The sequence below is a fragment of the Vigna radiata genome, unplaced genomic scaffold (assembly GCF_000741045.1).
Source record: "Vigna radiata var. radiata cultivar VC1973A unplaced genomic scaffold, Vradiata_ver6 scaffold_183, whole genome shotgun sequence".
Taxonomy (NCBI): Eukaryota; Viridiplantae; Streptophyta; class Magnoliopsida; order Fabales; family Fabaceae; genus Vigna; species Vigna radiata.
The window spans coordinates 162,732-186,006 of record NW_014542001.1 but is presented as its reverse complement, the minus strand read 5'-3'; the positions used below and the strand labels follow the sequence as shown (position 1 = coordinate 186,006).

The 23,275-nt window shown below is 34.7% G+C and overlaps 1 protein-coding gene, 1 long non-coding RNA gene and 1 pseudogene across 3 annotated transcripts; 1 reads left to right on the top strand and 2 right to left on the bottom strand.

The window, feature by feature from the left end:
- Positions 1-4,565: 4,565 nt before the first annotated feature.
- LOC111240741 lies at positions 4,566-5,840 on the bottom strand. 2 transcript variants are annotated; one of them, XR_002666288.1, is made up of 3 exons: positions 5,817-5,840; positions 5,610-5,721; positions 4,566-4,689 (listed from the first exon to the last, which is right to left on the bottom strand). It is a non-coding gene; the product is annotated as an uncharacterized LOC111240741 (long non-coding RNA). The 2 variants fall into 2 exon arrangements; XR_002666287.1 differs by lacking the exon at positions 5,817-5,840 and having other exon boundaries at positions 5,610-5,805.
- Positions 5,841-6,171: 331 nt separating this feature from the next.
- LOC106778869 lies at positions 6,172-7,485 on the bottom strand (annotated as a pseudogene).
- An 11,495-nt stretch (positions 7,486-18,980) lies between these two features.
- On the top strand, positions 18,981-21,871 carry LOC106778908. The gene is made up of 3 exons (XM_014666911.2): positions 18,981-19,392; positions 20,682-20,933; positions 21,375-21,871. Exons 1-3 carry the CDS (start codon positions 19,036-19,038, stop codon positions 21,666-21,668), a joined length of 903 nt encoding a protein of 300 aa, XP_014522397.1. The 5' UTR covers positions 18,981-19,035; the 3' UTR covers positions 21,669-21,871.
- The last annotated feature ends 1,404 nt before the right edge of the window (positions 21,872-23,275 follow it).

The following is a 23,275-nucleotide window of genomic DNA, read 5'->3' as shown; positions in this document are numbered from 1 at the left end:
TTATCATGTAATAGTAGTACAGTGTACCGGCCCGGTGAAGCTCTTTAAGAGAGTGGTGGGAGGTGACGCTCGACCTTATGTTGTTTGTGAGTAACTCGGTGGTGAATTAATATATAGTGAATGATTTAAACTTGTTCATGATTTGATGAATTATGACGTATTGAGATGTATGTAAGTGAATGATTATATCTATTATTCGGAGATATTATTCTGAATTGATGTTTAAAGTGTATGTGTGTTTATATAACTTGATTTCGTTAGCTCACCCTTGCATATTGTGGTTTTGAATTCCATCTGCGATGATCGTACTTGTACGGGAGTAGATGTTGTTGCAGGTGTAGCTAAAGCGAAGTTGAGTGATGAGATATGTGGGAGAACTATGGGATTTGAATTTCAACATTAATAGTTTTGTGAACACTTTATATTTATTACATTTGAGTTATGAGGATTTTTTTTTCTAAATTTAGTTAAAACGAATAGGATTTTTATGCAAATTGTCTTCTGCAATGGTATCGGAGTTAAGTTTTCAAAAGTTTTTGTAAACCTATGACATCCCAAAAACTGGGGTGTTACAATCGTCAAAGGCTCGCTGCCCTTAACGCTCGCCGTTGTGGAAGGTTCGCCACCGTAGAAGGCTTACCGTCGTTGAAGGCTCGTCGCTGTCAAAGGCTCATCATTGCCGAAGGCTTTGTCGCACTCTGTCACCAAACTGTCGAAGGCTCTACCACCATCGTTGAAGATTTTGAGAACACTTATCCTTTAGCGAGAAGCAAAGGCATATCACTCTACAATCGAAAAGTACGAATGTTTTTCCTTTTCCCTTTCAAAAGGGATAAATAAAATTGGAAAGCGTTGCACATGAGGGTGTATTCAACTGGGATGAACTCAGTGGGTTAACAATTGATTTTCTTTTGGATTTTGTGAGAGTTTTAATTGTTTAGGAAGATTTGATTTTATCTGTTGTTTTTGGATAAGGGTAGATTCTCTAACCTATAGAGTTCTAGATTGATTGATAAAGAGAGAGAGGTTGATGACAGATAAGTAAGAACTTGAGATGAAAGTGATCTATAAGATATAAAATGTTCTTCTGAGCCCACAAAAACCTATTTAAGATTGAGAAATTATTGGGGTAGAGGAGACAACCCAAAAATTCTATGTTCGGGTGTTGCCAAAACAATGACATATAACTTATGAGCACCCAATAGCTTCTAGTGTTCAGATTTGTTGATTAGCATCCCATACAGTCTGGGGTTCAGAGTAGTTTTACCTCGTTATATTTATGGTGTTCATGCAAATTAAAAATGGAAGGATGAGGATCTTTTTATAGTCATAACTCATGCAAACAACTATTATGTTCAAAAGTTTCAATAATTGATCAAAAGTTGTATAATTATGGCCATCAGTTTATCTTTTTATTGGATGATAATTCTGCTTCTAGCTTTTGTACTCATTTGTTCACACAACATTGTATGAAAAAAGGAGTTTTTGAGTTCTTACAATATGTTAAAGAACATGCAAAACCAGTGAACGAGACATATTTTTATTCTTGTGTTCATTGTCTTAATCAAATATTGGAAGCTTTGGACAATGTTCGTGATCATTTGTTCATCTATGGAATATTGAGAAGTTATACAGTTTGGACTTGGCATGGAAAAGTATTATACCATCCAACAACGTCAAGAGGTTCAAATTATGCAGACGAATGATTGAGTGATAATTTATAGGAAATGGTATGTGACGTTGGAGAAGAAAATTTTGGAAAAGCTCATTTATACGAAAGTCTTAAGAATGACTCAGAGTAAGAGTTGTATCCAGGATGCATAAACTTTACACAGTTGCCGGCAACTTTGAAATTTTTTTGTTTAAAATCAAGGCATGGATGGACTGGTACAAGTTTCAAATGTTTCAAATTTATTTAGAGTTGTGAGTAGGCCTAAAGCGAAGCAAATTGAAATAATCTATCCTAAGGTTGGCATTAGTTAATCTTTAACTTATTAATTTTTGTATGTGAAATTTAGAGCATCATATTTGACTACTTGGTTTTCCATATGTTTAGTGTAACAAGCAGATAAATTCTTTGACATGTGGGTACTACATAATGTCATGGATGAAGACCATCATCCGAGCAGGAATTAAAGATGAATTGACTGAGGTAATAATTTAGCTTTGAAATCTTACAAAACACAATCAACTTTCAACATTAGAATGAAAATAATAGTAAAATTTTCTTGTTTTGCTGAGGTTCAATGCAAGACCCGTAGAAAATAAATAAAATATATTTTTATTTATTTATATTAAGATAATTTATTATGATTTTGTTTCTTTGGTTTAAAAAGTGTTGGAGTAGAAAACAAAATTATTTATGATTGTTTTAATTAATCTGTAAAATGTGTGATATATATTAAATATTTGTATTGGTATAATAGATCAGTGAAATTGAATTGGCATAGTGGTGTTGTTCTGAGTCTTGGGATGGTGATGTCTAAGGTTCAAGTTTTGGTTGGTGCATCTTCCTAGCTTGGCCAACTGTTTTCATATTTTTCTGCGTGGGGCCCACTTAGTGGGAAGAGAGAGAAAGGAATTAATGGCCAAAAGAGTTGGCATTAAATGAAGGAAGAGAATTGGAGAAGAAAGGCTATGTATTTGCATGCAAAAAGAGGAAAGAGAAAAATGGAGGTGAGGGAGTAATTGAAGAAAGAGAAACAGAAAAACTTAAGTGTGTGGTGGTTTCGAAGTGAGAGAAAAGAAGAATCATCTTCTTCATTTGTGTTTTATTTTCACGAACATGATGCTATGCAACCAAGGGGAAGAGGTAACTCTCGGCTGAGCAAGGGGTGTCCTTGAGACTCTTTTCTTTTAGAATGAGTTCTTAACCCAATGAGCTAAGGAACGTGTGAGTATTAGAATGAAACGGGGAGTTTTGGGAGGTGTTTAAAAAGAGGACCCGAGAACGTTTAGATGAAAAATGATGTCGTTTTGGGCCAAGTTCAGTTCGTTTATTTTTTATCCTGGCCACTTAATAGGTAGAATATAAGAGGGCATGAAAACCGCATGAAGGGNACATGATTAACCTAGGAAAAGTGAGAGACCAACGGCGGCAACAGAAAGAGTAGAAACCCGAAAACCATAGGCTTGAGGAGAAAGATCTTTGGGTTGCAACGTGAGGCAAGGGAGAAAGTGGACTTCGCCCAAGGTTAGGGGAGCTGAACTTGCTTTATGTTGTTTGTGATATATTGAACGAGTGTTATACGAGAGTGATGCATGGATGTACTTATGTTTTCCATTTTGTTTTCTTGGTGTTTGATGTTTTGGCTTATTATTATCACTATTGTTTGGTATTTTTAGTGATGTTGGGGTTTCTCATAAATCGGGTGTGGGATAGTTGCCAACGTGATTATTACGACTCTATGTTCTAATGTTTGGAGTGAAGGACATTTCGATGTGTATGCTGTTTTTTATGCATCTTTAGGGTTGCAGTAAAGGCATGTTTGTTCATGCTTTTTATGGCTTTATCTTCATTATTTTATTGTACCCTAATATTCAGTAGTGAGATTAGGTGAAAGTATTCAAAATTGATCGAGAATGAGAATGGGGTATAGCTTGTGTGCATTAAAATAGTGATAGAATTTGAGTAATTGATAATAAAAGTATATCAGGTTNGGGGCATGCGAAAATTGTTTAACGTTGCATTCAAATGGAGGACTGAACTTCTTATATAAAAAAAAAAAATTGGCATTTGAATTTTGGAATGGGGCCGTGTCAGCACTTACAGGGTCCACTACAAGAAAAATTATAATTATCTACAGCCGAAATCCGTATATAAGCCCAAAAATCCGTATATAAAATTTTGTTATATACGGACAAAATTCCATATATAATACCCTCGTAGCTAAATTTATATACGAAAATATTCGTATATAAATTATATACAGAAATATCCGTATATAATTTATATACAGAAATATCCGTATATAATTTATATACGAATTTTTCGTATATAAATTACATACAGAAAAATCCGTAGATAAAATATGTATATAATTATATACGGAAAAATCTGTATATAATTAAAAATATACTTATATACGGAAAAATTCGTATGTAACTTTATGTTTTATAAAAAAAAAATTAAATGATCTCAAATCTACACCCAATAACTAACGGTTTCATATACTGATAAAAGTCAAATACAATTACCAAATTTAAAAAAGAATACCAAATGTTTATCTCCAATTACAAATAACAAATCCCTTACGATGTGTCTAAAGAGCAGCATATACAAACATTCAAAAATACATTTATTTCCTATTTCCTCCAATAGTTTGAGATAAGCAAATACTTCTTAATGCAAGTAATAAATTTTCAAGAACTTTCTAGTACGTTATCCTCAAAGTCTTTTTTGTTCCCAGCAAAACCTGGTACCTGATATTAAAAAGGGGAAAAACTAAAATTAAATTAGAGATATGAGTATGAAACACCTGATATTAAAAAAGGGAAAAACTAGAATTAAATTAGAGATATGAGTATGAAACAGAACCCGCATTAAATTAGAAATTAAATTAGAACCTGTCCAAGTGAATTGCCAAAGTTGGAATCTGCATTATAGGTTCCTCAATCCTAACATGATGATAAGAGTATGAAAGAGAGGTCACACTAAGTCTCAGTCAAACCACGTGTGCCACAAACCACCTGCACAACACATTCCACTAATTAAACATGCCTTCCACTGCATCCATATAATAACATTTCAAACTCAAAATCTAATACATTAATTATGAATTCAAATCTATTTGATTAAACAAAAACTCCATCCTTGAGGTTGGTGTTGTCACATCATTCTCTAAGGTAATGTTAGATTAACTAATGACTTCATTCATTATTAAATTCAAATATTAATCAATGAACAACCATTATATGTTAGATTAACGTAATTGTTGTGAAATAAGAACATTTTTGCTATGATACCATACACTAAATTCAAATTTTCATCAACTTTTTTTGTTAATGATTAATAATCAAAGTCGTTATTATTTTGATTTGAAATACATAGGTTGACTTTGGCCTTAAATGTGAATTTATTATGAAGTAGTTTTATGCAGTTATCTGATTACATAAAGTACAAAATATAAAAAACCTATTGAATTCTATAATAAATATTTTAAAAATCATACAAGTAATGATTTGTGACTGAAAAATAGAATACAAACATATATATATATATATATATATATATATATATATATATATATATATATATATATTCTTAAATATGTCATAGCCTCAACCCCATACAAGCCACATTTTTCAAGTACCAAGAATGGATTGAAAACTAGAAACTAAAAATTAGCTCCTTGAAAAGAATAACAAAGAAGCACATATAGAGTTGCATCTTCTCCATCAACTTATTCTCACAAGCCTAATGAAGAATTCGGGAAATCCGAGCAATTCTATTTACAAAATGTCTAAGAATACTTGGAGCATTTTAAGCAGCATTCATAATATGCGAGTAGTTAAAGTCAAGAGAAGAAAACACAAAACTTGGACCTCAAGCGAAGCATTTTAATTCATAAAGAAAGTTTTGATTTTANGGGGAGTTTAAGGAAAAATACCTTATAGATTCAGCAAAAACATATACACCTCTATCAGGAATGGAATTAGTTCCTTTCCCTTCCCAGTATAAGTGGATATCCAGGGTACCATCATCAACATCAAGTATCTCCCCTGCATCCATTACAATTAAAGTAAATATTATAAACTAATAGATAATTACAAATGCTTATTGAGAAACCCTCATTTGAAAAAANTNAAGTTAGTACATTTACTTGTAGTGTTAGCTCGTTGAGACAACCTCTATTTTGGTAATATTCACTGATATAAAGGCAAATATGATTTTGGCAGCTTCATATAGTTCTTCATCATACAATCGNTCACCAACATTTAGAAGATTGGCTACATTTGGCATAAGAATGAACTCCTCAATGTCACCCAGAGCCTATCAATATTTGCATATGCATAAATCAGCTCACTGTCCACAAAAAGATGGAGGAAAAGAATCAAATATAACGCATTATCATAATCACAACCATTGATCAAAAGTATACAAAAAAAACACATTTTTCCTTTATTATAAATTAATAACAATGACAACAATTAAATTAGAGAAACGTGCAAGCTTCTGTATCCATGCTCATAATATATTATCATAGGATATAAATTGGAGAGTATCAGCATTTTCCAAACATGTGTAGTCTAAGTCCAGAAACCATTAAAGACCATTAATTTTAACTTGAAAAGAAAACTCAACATTCAATCAAACAAATTAAAAGAACTTATCAATGCATTTCTTTTCATAACTTCAGATAATCTTAATCCCAGAGTCCTTCAAAGGAATGAATGACATCCAATATATACAATCCGCATTCCTATTTTAATTAAAGAAAAAGAAAAAGACTAAATATTTGAACAAAACAAAAGCATGTTCAAGGAGGAATTGAAAAAGCCATGATCAAGAACAGCAATTTTCGCATGGCACAAACCTCGCATCCCCACAATGCTTACATACGAAGTCGGGTTTTAGATTGGGGAAGCTTTCCAGAATGATCTTCGCCAGTTCCCCAATCTCGAACAAGTGCTTGATCACCTTAGCGCCACCCACGTACTTTCCTTGCACGAAAACCTGAGGCAGCACCACATGGCTCTCGCCTAGCGCGCGCTGTAGCTCCTCCCTGTAAGCTAGGTCCATCGACACGTCCCTCTCGTCCACCCAAACCCTAAACCCCTTCAGGATCATGTGCACCGTGTTGCAGTCCTCGAACTTTCACTGAACCCCGTGCAGGCTCGTTAAATACACCACGATTCGCTCCTTTGTCTCGGACAACCGAAACGGCGTCGACATCGTCATGCTCGAGTCCCAACGCGCTTTTGATTCCGATTGGGACTCCGATTCTGGAGCCTTCTTCGAGGAGGATTCGAACAAGGTACAGAGCTTCCACACCATTTCCCGCGAATTGAGGTTTTTGCCGACTCGGTGGATCTGTAGAACCGATTCAACGAACCAGACCGGTCCACACTCTGCTGGTTTTGAGGAAGGTAAGGTTTTTGCGAGTGCTCAGAATGAATCGTGTTCGACCGGTTGAAGAACAGAAACCGCGACATCTTCGACAAATTCAACACTCTCCGAGCTCCTAAGCGCAAAGAATCGAAAGAATTGTTTTCCTAAAAGAAGACATGCATAGTGGAGGCTAGGGTTCTGAGGGTTTGAGTGAAAGAGATTGATTTTGAGGGAGAAGGAACAAATCGTCAAGACTAGGGTTCTGGGATAGGCCAACGCGAAGAAGAGATGGAGGCTAGGGTTACGATGGTTTGAGTGAGAGAGACCGATTTTGAATATGTGAATGAGTGATACGGTTTAAGGCGTGATAGAAAATTTTTAGTTTCTATTTTAATAACTAATAAAATGTGAGTTTTTATTTTTATTTTTTAATAATTTTTAATAATTAATTTTGAAAATCCGTATATAATATTAGTAAATAATATTTTTCTAGATTATATATGGATTTTATATACGAAAATATCCGTATATAAAATTCGTATGTAAAATCTGTATATAATTCTTTTTTAAAAATTCGTATATAAAATCTGTATGTAATACATGTGTTATCTACGGATCAAAATCCGTATATAAATATCGGTAGATAAATCTCATTTTTCTTGTAGTGGTCTTGGTTTTGACATGAAAGAGATAAAGTTGGTGAGAGAGAAAGTTATAAGTGGTGGGACCTTGAGTTATTAAAATAAGTAAGAATAATNGTTGGTGAGTTACGTAAAAGTGTTAGTTATTAGAAAAGGGGGTGTGGGTAGTATATATTTTCCTATATCATATTTTGGTGGACTATTTTGGATGGTATGGTAGACTTGTCATTATTTTGATGATTACATTGATACTGTTTGGAGAATGCTTAGTATTTGAGAGTTTGTTGTCTAGTTGTGAGTAAGATATTGCTATTTCTTGTGAAATTGNGTTTATGTTTGTGATGCCCGGTGAAGCTCCTGGAAAGTGGTGGGAGTAGCACTGGTACTTGTCCGGTGAAGCTCTCTGGGAATAGAGTGGTGGGGGGTGTATACTTGTCCGGTAAAGCCCAAGAGGGTGGTGGAAAGCATATGCTTGCCCGGGGAAGCTCTAAGAGAGTGGTGGAAAGTGGTGTACTTGCCGGTGAAGCTTTCCAGAGAGTGGTGGGAAATGTTATCATGTAATAGTAGTACAGTGTACCGGCCCGGTGAAGCTCTTTAAGAGAGTGGTGGGAGGTGAAGCTCGACCTTATGTTGTTTGTGAGTAACTCGGTGGTGAATTAATATATAGTGAATGATTTAAACTTGTTCATGATTTGATGAATTATGACGTATTGAGATGTATGTAAGTGAATGATTATATCTATTATTCAGAGATATTATTCTGAATTGATGTTTAAAGTGTATGTGTGTTTATATAACTTGATTTCGTTAGCTCACCCTTGCATATTGTGGTTTTGAATTCCACTTGCGATGATCGTACTTGTACGGGAGTAGATGTTGTTGCAGGTGTAGCTAAAGCGAAGTTGAGTGATGAGATACGTGGGAGAACTATGGGATTTGAATTTCAACATTAATAGTTTTGTGAACACTTTATATTTATTACATTTGAGTTATGAGGATTTTTTTTCTAAATTTAGTTAAAACGAATAGGATTTTTATGCAAATTGTATTCTGCAATGGTATCGGAGTTAAGTTTTCAAAAGTTTTTGTAAACCTATGACATCTCAAAAACTGGGGTGTTACATTCAACAACCCATCTTCATTAACAGATGAAACAATCAAAAAGCTAAGGGAGAAATGGGCAGGACATCTTTTGGAAAAATGGAATTAGGCTACAATAGTTTCCTTTAAGTTCTTTTTGTTTTGATATTGATAGTTTTAGTTTTTAGTTTTGATATAATTTGAATTGTGAATAGATGAATTCTGTATATATCAATTGTAAATATTGGTTTTCTGATTTTTCAGGTGTGGTCAAATTAAAAAAAAAAAACTAATCATTATTTAAAAATATATATATAAAGACATCGGACTATGGACTACCCGACGTTAATATTTGTAAATGGACGTCGACGTCAATTTACTTCCAATGGCAATCCAAGAGAAAATATTCATTGAGCGAAATTTTTTGGCTCAGCGACCTAAACGTCGAACCCCTCCAATGATGGACATCAATTTCTCGACACCTATTAATCAACGGTAAGCGCGAGAGATTGGTGTTGAACTCTATATAACATTGTGTGTCATATGGGTTCGACGTCAAGTAACGTTGGCTTTATGCATACCGATGTTAAGTTAATGTCTCTCGATATGACATCAATCTCATATTGGAGGTTAAAAGGCCAAAAATCACCAACATCAAAGCTTTTTTTGCATCAGTGAATGAATATTGCCATAATGACACTATATATAGTTGCAATGTAATAAAGTCACGCACAAAAAGATTGAATGAAGTCGTTGTTATAATAAGAATTGGATTACATTTTCAAATCTCATTAATTTTCATATTTTAGTGTATTCAATTACCTTATATTAACAATAAACTGAGGAATGTCTCGTTCATCTTCGTCTCAGCTGTGTATATGTCTTCGTTATATTTAATTGGTTGTCGTAAGAGGAAAGGGAACAGGAAATAGGGTGGTTGATTGCAGAAGTTGCAGGTGACCCTAGCTTTGGCCTGTGAAAAAAGAGATAACAAAGGAGACAAATACTTTCATCAAAGAGAATATTTTCAATCAGAGCGGCGAAAAACAAGCAGGCAAATGCACCAACCTCGAATCAGAGATCACGCCCCTCTCTATTTTCCTATCCCTATTTACTCATCAGATATCACCTCTACCATCTGCATTCACTCAATTCCATCTTCACACACTCACTTCCTAACCTCCACCACTTTTCTTATCACCAACACATCAACCCTCCACAACACCCAAAACATAAAAAAGACATAGTACACACACAGAACCCCTATTATACAATTATCGAATCCTAACTCATTCACAAGCATAACTCTTAAACCTCACCTTTCAAAGTCGCCAAGACAGATTCACCTTCTCCATCAAGCATACACAGACCTGTACAAACAAAACCCGAAAAGTTATTTTCACAAAAAAGCCAAATTACACAGATAAGGATGGTGAGGAGAAGGAATCGACGAAAAAGGAACAGAGGGAAAATGAAGAGGACGAAGATGGCTGGTTCGCAGTAGTGCTCTAGGCTGGTGAGGAGGAGTGACGAACCTGGCTTGGTTGCGGGGTGAATTGCGCGGGAGAGCAGCGTTGACGGCGTCGGCAACCTCGTCGGTCCAAGTCGTTGGGACGACGACTGATGGAGGTTGTGCAAAACAACGACTGCGGAGGCCTATGCGCCATAGGTGCCAGCATGGCAAATCTCCAACAGAGACGAGATACTACCGCGTGATCCAATCGCTCTAGCGTTGTCCTTGGTAAGACTCAATGCTTGAAGTGCGATGCTTGATTTCTCAATCACAAATCCGCTTCCATAATCCAATACTCGGAGAAGGTGGTTGAGAAGAAGTAAACCCTCTACGAGGAGCACAATCTTTGCAATTTCGACTGTGGATACTTTGGAGATAGCGGTGACTGTTTTCTCCTTCATGTCAAATGGTAAATTGAGTAGGCGCACAAGCACGGGAACTGATAACGGTTGAAAGATAGTTATTTTCATGATTCATTTGAGACCAAATTACACCCTTTAAGGCTTAGGATGAGCTTAGAATCAAGCAAAACACGTAAGTTGCGTCTGTTGAGAGTCAAAAGCTATTTTTAGAGGTATTATGCTTGTTTTACAGCATTTTTGATGAAAGTGAAGAATGGGGTTGAAGGTGAAGGTCTTAGACTCAAGACAGAGGAAGAAAAATGAAGAAAAGAAGAGTCTAGGAATCGCCCAACGGTAAAATTCATCGTTAGGCGGCCAAATGCGAGGAGAAGGCACTGTCTGACACCCAGGCGTGGACGCCAGGCGGATTTGCTATTAGATGAAAATTGTCGGGCGGTGGACCCCTAGCGCCGGGCGGTGGCGTGATTATGGGCAAACCGCCGGGCGGCATAAGTGTGACGTTGGGCGGTTGTTTGCTGGGCTTGGACCTGTTTTCTCTGATTTTTATTATCTGTTTGGGCTTGGGCTTGTTTTATGTTATTTTTATGCCCTATTTAAAGGCCAAAGCGCCTTAGGGTTTGTATCTTTTGATGGCTTAGGCACAGAAACACACTTTTCACCCCTTTAGGGTAGATTTGGAGATGGTGACAGCTCTCCTTTTCTCCTTTTTAGGGTTTGTATCTCTTTCATTTCATTCTTCACCTAGTTTCTCCATGACGATAGGGAACTAATCTTATTTGTTGTTGGGAAAAGATGTAACCTCTAAACTCTCTTATATTGAAATTCTTATTTATTTATATGTTTATCGTATGCTTTGATTATCAATTGTTGGGTTTCTCATCCGCGCTTAAAGCTTTTATCGTTTAACTCATTCGATAACTGTTGTTTGTCTTTATTGATACGGGAACGTACGGTACTGTCATGAACTGGTGAGAAATTTCTTGATTAAGCAATACCACCTAGAGATAGGGGGTAGGACGATCAATTGTTTTTGCTTCTGTTCTTAATGCATTATTAATTACTAGGGGAGGCTAGGGATAGCAAGCCAGTAATTAGTAATAGGCTCTTTTGGCCGAGGGATCGGGTTAAGGGTAGACTAAGAAAGTTTGCATGATAATATGATAATAAAGCGAATTTAATAAGAAAAGTATATAAGAGATAGTGGTTGGGTGAAATCTGAATCCTAGCAACAAATCCATCTCATATTATCAACATCCTCCATCCACTTTTGTGTTTAACCTCAATTGATCAAATTGCATTCATGTTTATTTTTTTGCACTTTATATTGAAAAATCCCAAAATATTGTTTTTATAGTCTTGATTGGTTAAGCAAAAGCACAACAGTTTAGTGTCGTGAGTCTCTTAGGAAAACGATACTTGGACTTACCATTTATTATTACTTGAAACGATTTGGTACGCTTGCCAATTTGTTAACAGGAACGACGCCCTGGGACACAACAATGGTAACATTTTTGTCGTCTTCATTAAATAGGTCCAATATAGAGTGATTGTTGCGAGAAGGATTTGGTCCTTGGAGGGAAGGGATTAGGGATTAGGAATGGGTGAAGGTGGGGGAATAAGCCAGTGGAGTGGGTGATGGAGGGAGTCTGACCAGATTTGGATGAGTCTTTGAAAGGTTGGATTAGGAACAAATTCCTTAGTTTGATTAGGAATAAATTTTACCACATCAAAAATTCTTAATTTAAAAAAAAAAAACTCCACATAATAAAACACTTTTACATCAGTTTATTAAGTATGCAACACGTCATCACAGTTTAACGTCGTTTGTCATGACTTAATAGAAAAGGTTTAATTGGCTCATTTTTTGAAAAATTTGGACCCAAATGAGACTGTTTTTATCAAGAGGATCCACTTGAGATTACTCTATAAATATAAAGATGATATGAGCGTTTAAACCTTATTTTTTTATGTTTGATTTGCACAAATTTCAAAATATAATTTTTTTTTTGTATTCATAGAAATTTAAAATTTGTCTTAATATTGAAATAATTTTAAGTCTTTATTACCATTAATTTTTCAATGTTGATGTGGATTTATTTTCTTCTAAATTTAATCATAGAAAATAAAATGCTAGCAAGATATATTCCGTTTTAGATGTACATTAAAAGGTTGAATATTCTAAATAAGTGTAATACTTATGTAGAATGTTATCATTGAAATAAGTTTTCCATTTTTTTTAAAAAAAAAATCCATGCAATTTTTCTGTTTTATGTAAATTATGTATGAAATTAAACTATTTATTTATTTATTTATTTATTTATTTATTTATTTAGAGTTTACCTTTTTATACTCGACATTATAACTTTTTTATGTCATCAAGTAATAAATTATGAGTCAACCTAATACCATTTATAACACAACTGCTTTTGTAAGTCATTATTATTTAATAAAAATAGGTTTAATACCTCCATTGGTCCTCATATTTGTGTGCAAATCTCAGTTTGGTCCTCAAGTTTTGAACTGTCTCAATTAAGTCATAATTTTTGTAAAAATGTACACATTTTACCCTAACCGTTAAATTGTCTCAAACAGCGTTAATTGATACTGAGATGATTTTTTTATTTTAGGCATAATCCCTCTCTTGGTCCTTATGTTTGTGTGAAAATCTCAGTTCAGTCCTCAAGTTTTGAACTGTCTCAATTGGGTCATAATTTTTGAACTGTCGACAATGGCGACATTTTTTAGTTTGAGAGGGAGAAAAGGTGTGAGTCGGGGGGTTTGAGGGTTTGAGGGTGGAGGAATGAGTGAAATGTGATCAGTGATTGGAAGGAAAAAGAAAGACCATAGCCACGTGGATTTAATGATTTTAAAACATAAAAGAAAATTACAACTCAGTTCAAAGTTAACGTCGTCTCAATACACTTAACGGTTGGGGTAAAATGTTGTAAAATGTTTGCATTTCATAAGGACTTGAGGAAAAAATGTGATAAGTGATTGGAAGGAAAAAGAAAGACCATAGCCACGTGGATTTAATGATTTTAATACATAAAAAAAAATTACAGCTCAATTCAAAGTTAATGTCATCTCAATACACTTAATGGTTGGGATAAAATGTTATAAAATGTTTGCATTTCATAAGGACTTGAGGAAAAACTTAAGGACCGAACTGAGATTTTCACACAAACATAAGGACCAAGGTAGGAATTAAGCCTAAAATAAAAAATTCATCTCAGCATCAATTAACGTCGTTTGAGACAACTTAACGGTTAGGGTAAAATGTGTGCATTTTTACAAAAATTATGACCCAATTGAGATCGTTCATAATGATCTATATATAAAAAAATTACAAAAGTAAATTGAACACTCATTTTAATAGGATTAGAAAAGCCAAATATATTATTAGCTAATACCGTTTGAGTTCAAGATCATCACAATAGAACTTATTATGATTAATATATGATTATGGAACTTTTAAGTTATTCAGTTTTTTCATTTTGTCCAGTTAATGTGGTTCACGATAATGTGTTGCTTGAATTTCTATTTAAACAATTGTTATTATTATGAATCATCAGAACTCTTTTATTATTTTTATTCTATATGTCTTTTAAAAAAAAAAATCTCTACTTACATTGGGAATTTAGGATGACTGTAGAAGTGAAAAATGATTTGAAAAGTTTGAGAAAAGCTACTTAAATGATTTTTGTTTTTTTGCGTTTTCGTTTTTGTTGTCAGGCCCATATGCGTGAATAACAGATGGTTTCTTCCTATACCACCCAACTTCTTGTTCCACCACCTCCCTCTCCAATTGCTCCTAAGTAAAAATATATCTATGATAGTTAAAAAACTTAATCTTCTTTACCTAACTTTTAAACTTTCAACCACTTTAATAATGGTCTCCACTATATTACCCCTCTCCCCCATCTCTTATTATTAGATTTCTCTTCTTCTCTTCTTGGTGTGTGCTTGGTGATGTGTCGCTATTGGTGTGAAGAGGCTGGTTGAAGAAGTTGTTCGTTCAAGAAGGTGGTGCAGCATCCTGTATGTTGGTGGTGGCTGGTGGTTGGTGTTCTTCGTAGCTCTTTATAAGTGTAAATTTTGTATCAAAAGCTTGAAAAGGATTTACATATTTGTTAACTCTTCAACGAATGTCGACATCTGTTGAAGGAATTCGATATCTATTGAAGGGAGACAAATTTCCATATCTCTTAGTTTTTCAACGGATATTGAATTGAATTCTGCCAACAGATGTCAACTCGTTGAAGAGTTATTAAATATACAAATTCGTTTCAGGCTACCGTATTATATTTTAATTAGTTTTTTAAATGTTAGTTTGCTAATTTAATAATTAGTTGTTTTTAACGTTAATTTATTAGATTATGTTGTGAGTTTATTAATTTAAAATAATGTTAGTTCTGATAATGTTAATTTTTTATAATGTTAGTTGATTAATTTAATATAATGTTAGTTATTTACGTGTGTAAATTGTATTATTTAAAATGTTAGTTTATTAGTTTAATAATTATGAAGACATTTTATATTAATTTGTATTTTATTTTTTTAACAATTTAATAATTATATATATAAATCTATTAATTTGTTTATATTATTTTAATTAATAATGAATTATGTTATTCAAAGCGAATATTATGTTACAGGTGAATATTGTGTGAAATGGAAAAATATCGTCATGATATGGATTTTCAAGTTCGTTTTAGTTTTATATCAAATTTTTCTTCTTTCATAAAAGAAGTTGGAGAGGAGATTTTACAAATAATTTCACCACAAATGAAATATTTCGTTCTCGCGATCACTTAATTCAATGGGTGAGAGACATCGCTTATGATTTAGGATTTGTCTTGTTAGCTAGATCTGACATAGCTACTGGTGTACGAGGAAGAAAGACGTTTGTACAATTATGTCAGTTGTGAGTGACTGAGACTTGGTTTTGATTAATGTCATTCCAAATGTATTCCCTAAGTCATATCAGATGTTATGTCAGCTCCACATCCTTAAAAATGTTAAAACTAAATGCAAAATGTTAGTTGATTCTATTGAGGCTTGGGATGTGCTCATGGAGGCATGGGAAAACGTGATGGATTGTGCTGATCAAACCATGTTTGTGACTATGTGAATCGTCTTCAATACGCCTTCAATTCATGGCCTTTATTGTTTGAATATTTGAATCATACTTGGATTATTTCATGTAGTACATACTTTGTAAAGGCCTAGACGAACAAAGTAATGCATTTATGAAATACAATCACAAATAGGTATATATGTTTTAATGTTATTTTACTTAGTTGTTGTTTGTAAATATGTTTTACTACTATTGATGGTTTTCTTTTCTTTCAAGGTTGAGTGTGCTCATTGGAGCTTGAAAAAAGTTTTGGGCACAAATATGTGTGTTATTGTTGGGATGTTATTCATAACGTCGTTATCCTAGTACACAACAAGATTAAGGCGTCATTTAAAAGAAGTCTCTTGCTCACGAGTGACCGTTTTAAAGGATACAAATATAGAAAACTTATTGGACGTGTATTTCGATATGCATTGAATCTCATTGTTGAGGAATTGGAAAGAGTGCAACACATAAGATTAGATTCATTAAAGTGTGGATGCATATTGAGACGTACAATCGGTCTCCCGTGTACATGTGAATTAACACGTTATGACCATGGGATGATCCCTTTGGGTGAAATTCATATCATGTGGAGGAGATTGAGTTTCTCTAAAGTTGAATTAAATGAGACTGAGCCCGAGTTATCCATTGAACGCGAGCTTAATATGGTTCAAGAACAATTCAATGAGGTTGATATTTGAGGTAAAGTCACCATTAAGCAGAAGTTACCTAACATTACTTGTCCTGCAATGACATCAATGGTCCCTCCATTACATAAAGTCAAGACAAAAGGTGCACAAAAGAGTAAAGTTCAACGAAGAGAAAGGTCTACAACATGGGAGCCATCATATTTTGAACATGTTAACGCCTTTCATTCAACATATCAATATTCATCTGCTTTAAGTAAATTAAAATCCAAGGCAAATTCAGTGCAAAAAAAGGAGAGTTCCCATGATAAATCAGTTTCATCCTATTTGTCACGCATTCATTGTGGACGTTGTTGATGTTGTGGCTGACTGTCACTATGGGTATAGATGCATTGTTGCGTCTTTGGGACTTGGAGAAGATTCATGGCTTGTTATCAGAAATGATTTGTATAAAGAACTCAGTCAATGGCGTGATGAATACGCAACCCTAGTAGGCGGCTATGATAGATTAGAAGAATTGAGGATGTCTTTGCTAGTTCAATCTCAGTCGGTGGTACGTGTTTCCCTTTTATGTAGTTTATTTATTTTATTTATCTTTACTAACACGAAAAAGTGAATGACTATACCAGACATTGGTTATGAAATTGCTAACCGATATGGACATTCGTTGAAGACCCAACGAATATCCCATTTCTGTTGTGGCCTTCGCGGTTTCCCTCCTTCGTTTTTTCATTCTTTCATGCACACAGAACATAAAAAAACATAGCAACATTGCACATCACATACAACATATCAACAAACATACCAAATAGAGGCTAAATACCAAACCAAACAAAATGCAGGCCAAATCACAGAGAAACCATTAACCATGAAAAGGAATAGGAAACCAACCTGGATCCAAGTGTATGTTGAAGAGACGAAACCAACCACAAACCACACTCCTCTTCGCGAACTGAGCACCTCAATGATAATGGAAGCACCGAAAAATGGAAGAAACTTGACAATGGAAGCAATGAAATGATGGAGGGGTGAAACGAAAATGAGAAATAAGAGAGGAAGAGGAGGAGAGGAGGAAGAATAGAGTGAAAGAGAGAAATGAGAGGTTATGTGGGGGTGTGGGGAATGCAACGACAATGAAGAGGGAAAGAAAATAGGGTTAGGGTTTTAAATTAAAAAGAGTAAAAGTAAAAAAAATCACTTAAGGTTAGTTTTGGAATAAAATAAATTTGGGGAGATGCAACCAGAAAACCTATGGTGGCGGAGGGAGGAACCTTTTGAACAAAATTTTGGAGCTGGGTTGAAGAAACCTATGGGTTGTTAGGACATTCTTTATTGCAGGTGCTTCTTCCTATACCTCCATTTTTTTCTTCCTGTTCAACCAAAAAAAAACATAAAATATTTGTTTTATTTCTTATTTTGAAGTGTAGGGTCTAGATCAATTTTTTGGTTGTCCCTCTTTCTATTTCTATATTTTTTGGGATTTGGGTTATTGGGTTGGGTAAAAACAGAGGATGAAACGTGATGGTTCGTGTGAGAATTGTTAAGAAGTAAACTTAAGTCTAACTCAACCTCACAAAATCGGCTTTTAGGGTTAAGTTTGCATTTACTTATATACTTTAAATTGGTTTTATCACTAGTTGAAGTGAAATTTCTAACACCCCTTCATACCAATATATATACATCTCGAACGTGAGACTAAATATTAATGAGTGGTATGATAACGGCGGATGGAACTCCCAACAAATAACAAATAACGTTAGATATTGTAATCATATAACTCTCATACCATGTTAAGATATGGAGTTTAAACCTTGAGTGTGGAGGTGTTAAGAGATCTCAAATATTCTATTAACAGGAATGAGGGTGGTCTTTGTTTTTTAGTTTTTTAGTGATTTTGTTGAGGGTGCAAGATGAAGGAGGTGGGGCTTCTGGTTGGAGATGTCGTCCTCCTCTCTTTTGCGTGTGCGCTGGATGATGAGAGGGAAGGAGTTGGGTCTCGGTTGAAGTGGTTATTGGCAGCTGATGGAAAGCGAAGAAGATGATACGGTGCCGGTGATGGGTGGTTTAGTGTTGGTGAGCGTGTGGTACCGGGCTCGGTGAGAGAACACCGGATTGTTTGTTCCGGTTAAGGGAGGGAGCGACAGAATTGTGTGCTGCGAAAAGTTGCACTGGATTGTGTGTTTCCAGATTGAGGACTACCGGAGTAGAGAATCCGGCTTAGGTCACCGGATGGAAGAAAATGCGATGAGATGCAACTGGATTGAGGAACTATTGAGTGCACTTCTAAGAGTAATATGTAATTGGGAAATCACTTCTAAGAGCAATTTGTCATTTCAAAAGTTTGATAAGGTGCAGTAAGTAAAAGAAGGGCACATAAAAACAAACGGTTGGGGAGCGAAAATCACCAATTAGGTGGGCTTAAGAAAAGGTTGAGTGAGGCAAATTTAGCGAAATTGGAGCGGAAAGTGCAGTGCGTCCCGCCACGCGTCACAGCCCAACGTGAAGAACAAACAGAACCCCATGCAGGTCGCCACGTGTCCAAATAAAATCTGAGCACCCACCCTTTTTGTCTTGGGGTAAGGATCCGAATCCCACTGGTGTCACACCAAAACAAATTTAGAAATGGTGAAGCTAGCATCTGCAAGGGACTTCCGCACCTACGGCCCGGGCCTCGCCAAAAACCGCTTCGAGTACATCAACGCAGGGCTCTACCTCATTGCCACCATCCTCCTGCTCTCTGGCATCACCGCTCAGCTTTCCTCCGAACCCCGATCGGGCCTCGTCCTCATCTTTGCCGCCTTCGCCTTCATCTTCCTCCTTAATCTCCATGACCTCTTGGCCCATCTCGCTGGCATCGATTTCCGGTTACACTTGATGACCTTCGACCTCCAACTCGCCTTCGTCGAGTTCGCCGTTCCCGTCATTCAGATGCTCGGAGCGCTTTTTTCCTTCGTCGGAGTCTTATTCCTTTTTATTGAGGTATATATATCTATACACATACACACACACGTATCCTATTGCACTCATCCTGCGTAAAATATGCTTTAAACCTGATGTTTAGTTATGCTTGTTTGGTTCCGACGCTTTCTTAGTCAAATCATAATGTAGTATTCATTTCTTTTATGTGATTTCTCCATCACCAGTTCCCTTCTGTTCTGTTCCATTTTATGTTTAAAATGTGGAGTTTGAACTAGCACGATTGATAACAAAGCAAATTAAAGGTTTATATCTCTCTGTTTAGTGTCTGACTATACCTCAAACACTGCCACTTATAAGAAACCAAACAAAATTCAGTTTAATGCATGTATATTAGAAAACATTGTCAGTCAATATAATCATAGTAATGCTTTTTTAGTTCTTATACGAATTCCGTCATTTCATGTGCGTACACACACACGTACATAGTGATGATACATGGATACCCGTTATAAAATTTATATTTGTGTCCTTTATTATTTTTGGGCGTATGTGTATCTTTTTTAACATATTATAATCAACTTCCATTTCCAACTCAACAACTTCAAAAGTAGCAGTGCTTAATCTGAAATCTTTTGCCTCATATATGCATGTTAGACCCATAGTATATATTTTTTCTATCATAAAAACTTATGCATCCCTCCTTAAATGAAGGACAGTTGCTAAACTAACCTGAGTTAGAAAGATCTACCAAAGGTGAGTTTTGAACCACTAGTCATGGAATTAACCTATCTTTCATTAGAATGAATCTTATAATTAGCCATTAGCTATGCAAATAACCAAATTGGTAAGATATATAATTAGTTATTTTGAAATTCAAACCTTACAATAGGTGCCGGATACTATACCTAAAGCAAAGGTTATTTCTAACATTTCTAAGAAATGCTCAGGTAATATGAACAATGAAGAGTGTTTCGACATTTTTCTTTAACTTTTGGCTACCTAGTTGTCAGGAGTAAATATCCAAATTGCTAGTTGTTAAGAATAAATACCTGAATAGGTAGTTTTTAGATGAATGTGTTAAATCGTGATTAAAATTTTCAAGCAAATGGATTCTTGAACTTTTCAACCCCATATAAATTTTAGTGAGGAGCTATTAAGCCAACACCTTCAACTTTGAGCCACCAATTTGAACATTTACTCAGTTGTTAGTATTCATTTGTTTGCCTATAATGTTTGCATTTCTGTCTTTTAATTAATGTCTCACGTAGTTGGATTACTTGTTTATATAGTTATTTTGGTTATCTAAATTGGACATCATCTTTTTTTGGTGTGTGTAAACCAAAACACAGGAGGAGAAAGGATATGGGCACTTCGAACCGGAGAAGCATGCTCTTAACATGCTTGTTGCTGGTCCTGTATTGTGGGTGATAGGATCAATTCATAACTCATGCCAAATTTATGAGAAAGCGGACGGTCATGTCCAAATCTTGCAGCAGTGTGTGTGTATTCCATTTTTTATGGGGAGTATGTCATTTATGCTCGGTGCGTTTCTCAATCATTGGAAGAAGTCTAAGGAGACTCACCATGGCATTCACTTACTTGTAAGTGATCAACTACATATATTGAAGAACAATTCAGCTCTTAATTAATTTGGTGTTAGTTGGTCAGCTAACAATATGCGAGTGAGGCGAATGAGAGTACTGAGCAACAAGTGACCTGCATAGCTGAGTTGGCCTAGTTAATATTTTCATGTTTGATATTTACTTTAATCAGCCAATCAGAAAAGCTTAATAATATCGATAACGTACAAGAAGTGCTGTATGTTGCAAACAAGGGAAAAAAGAAACAGTTCAAACAATATCAAAAACTGATACATTACAAGTGATCTCATTCACTTTCAAAAAAACATGCACCCAAACAATAGTGTTAACCTTTAGCAGTAGGAGCAGTATACTCCTCCATAGAGGCAGTGCACACTACTTGGTGGATGATTGTTAATTACTATGAGTACTAAAGAGGGTCAATGTTGATGATTGATACAGGGTAGCACTTGGATCTGGCTAGGCATCTTCGGAAGCCTAATGTTGCTTATTGGTGGGTTGACAAACTTAATCAAAGTGTTCAAGATGCAACAAATGAATGGAATTAGACTGGAGAAACTAAGAGGTGGAGCACACGAGCGTCTGGTGTGTTCAAGAGAAGGACATGTTCCCCTGATCATTGAACGACAAACTTTAAGCCATGAACCTCAAGAGACCAAAGTTACTTTACCTATTCCTATGCCTGCTCCTGCTTCTACTCCTTATAAGGATGTCCTTATTGGTAGTGCTAAGTAATGATTGATGCTGTCTCCACTCCTTATACTCCTCATTTTCTGTTTCCTTTTTTAATCAGGGAGGGCTTTCTTTATGTTACTATATATTATATAGAAGCAATTTGATCAGGCCATGGATAGATAGCAACCAAGATTCAAGTTTCAAAACAAGAGACTCTTATCTTAGACTATAACTTCTAATGACACTATCATACCTTGTCTACACAATTGTGTTTCTTAGATAAAGTATCACATTCTGCATTTCCCCATGCACACGGTCCTCGACAGGCTTCAACGTGATAGAAAATGATTTCAAGGTGGATCAAACTCATGAAACACAGGAAAGAGAAGATCATAATATTATGTAATAAGCATTTAATATTGAGAAAAAAATACTCTTGACTCACAATTTTTTTATGACACTATTTTTCTTTAATTCTTACTCTTTTAATTTTTTCTTTAAAATACAAAAATTCATTTTTTTGTAATCGTTTTTATTCTTATAATTTATATAATAAATGTAAATATGTATCAAAATAAATATAAATGTGTATCAGTTTACTCTTCCATATAAGAAAACTCACTTAAGACTTGGAGAGAAGAAAGAAACTATTTATAACAAAGAAAGAGAACCGTTTGATGTTAGACCCTAACATATGGGTAACTAATTCTAACTGATTGATATAAAACTCTTATATGCTTTCATTAAGTGCTTGGCTAATTGCCACGGAACACTAATAGAGAGGGGGTGGCCGGATATACGCATTGAAAAATATTTTTATTATATGATATTTAGAGTTTAAATTTTAAAATATGAATTATTAATCTCGTCGTTCCTATTTTCTTTTTTTCTCAAATAAATTGCATCAATACTTCATCTTTTAGTAGAGAAAAATAATATATATATATATATATATATATATATATATATATATATATATATATATATATATATATATGTGTGTGTGTATATGTATAGCTATGTAAATAACATTTAAAAAATACAGTTTCATTANATTGCATCAATACTTCATCTTTTAGTAGAGAAAAAAAATATATATATATATATATATATATATATATATATATATATATATATATATAAATATATATATATATAATTGAGGGAGTGAGGCTATGTAAATAACATTTAAAAAATACAGTTTCATTATTTTGAGACATAATTAATGTGACATCCCAAAATATCATATACACATATAATATAATAGGATTCAACTATTATAATATGTGAAAGCAGTTAAGATATAGAGATAACCGCATTTAAATATATACAGTCATTCAAAATATAGAGAAAATTAAAACGAATCATAACTTGAGTACAAGTTTCCAAAATTCCCCAAAATACAAAGTTACTAAACTCTAAAGAGGTCTAAAGAGTGTGTTCCAAAAGTACCGAACTATTTAAAATAAAAGCTAGAAGTTTTTCAAAATAACGATCTATTCAACCAAGAGCTAAAAGAAGTCATAAGTACTAGACGACTGCACCTTCTTCATTCTCCAATGTTTGCTCCAAGGGCACATCATCAGCTATTGCTCACATCCAAAGGATTGGATGATCATCACAAGGGGGAAGGCAAGCACATACAACAAACAATGCAAGGGTGAGCT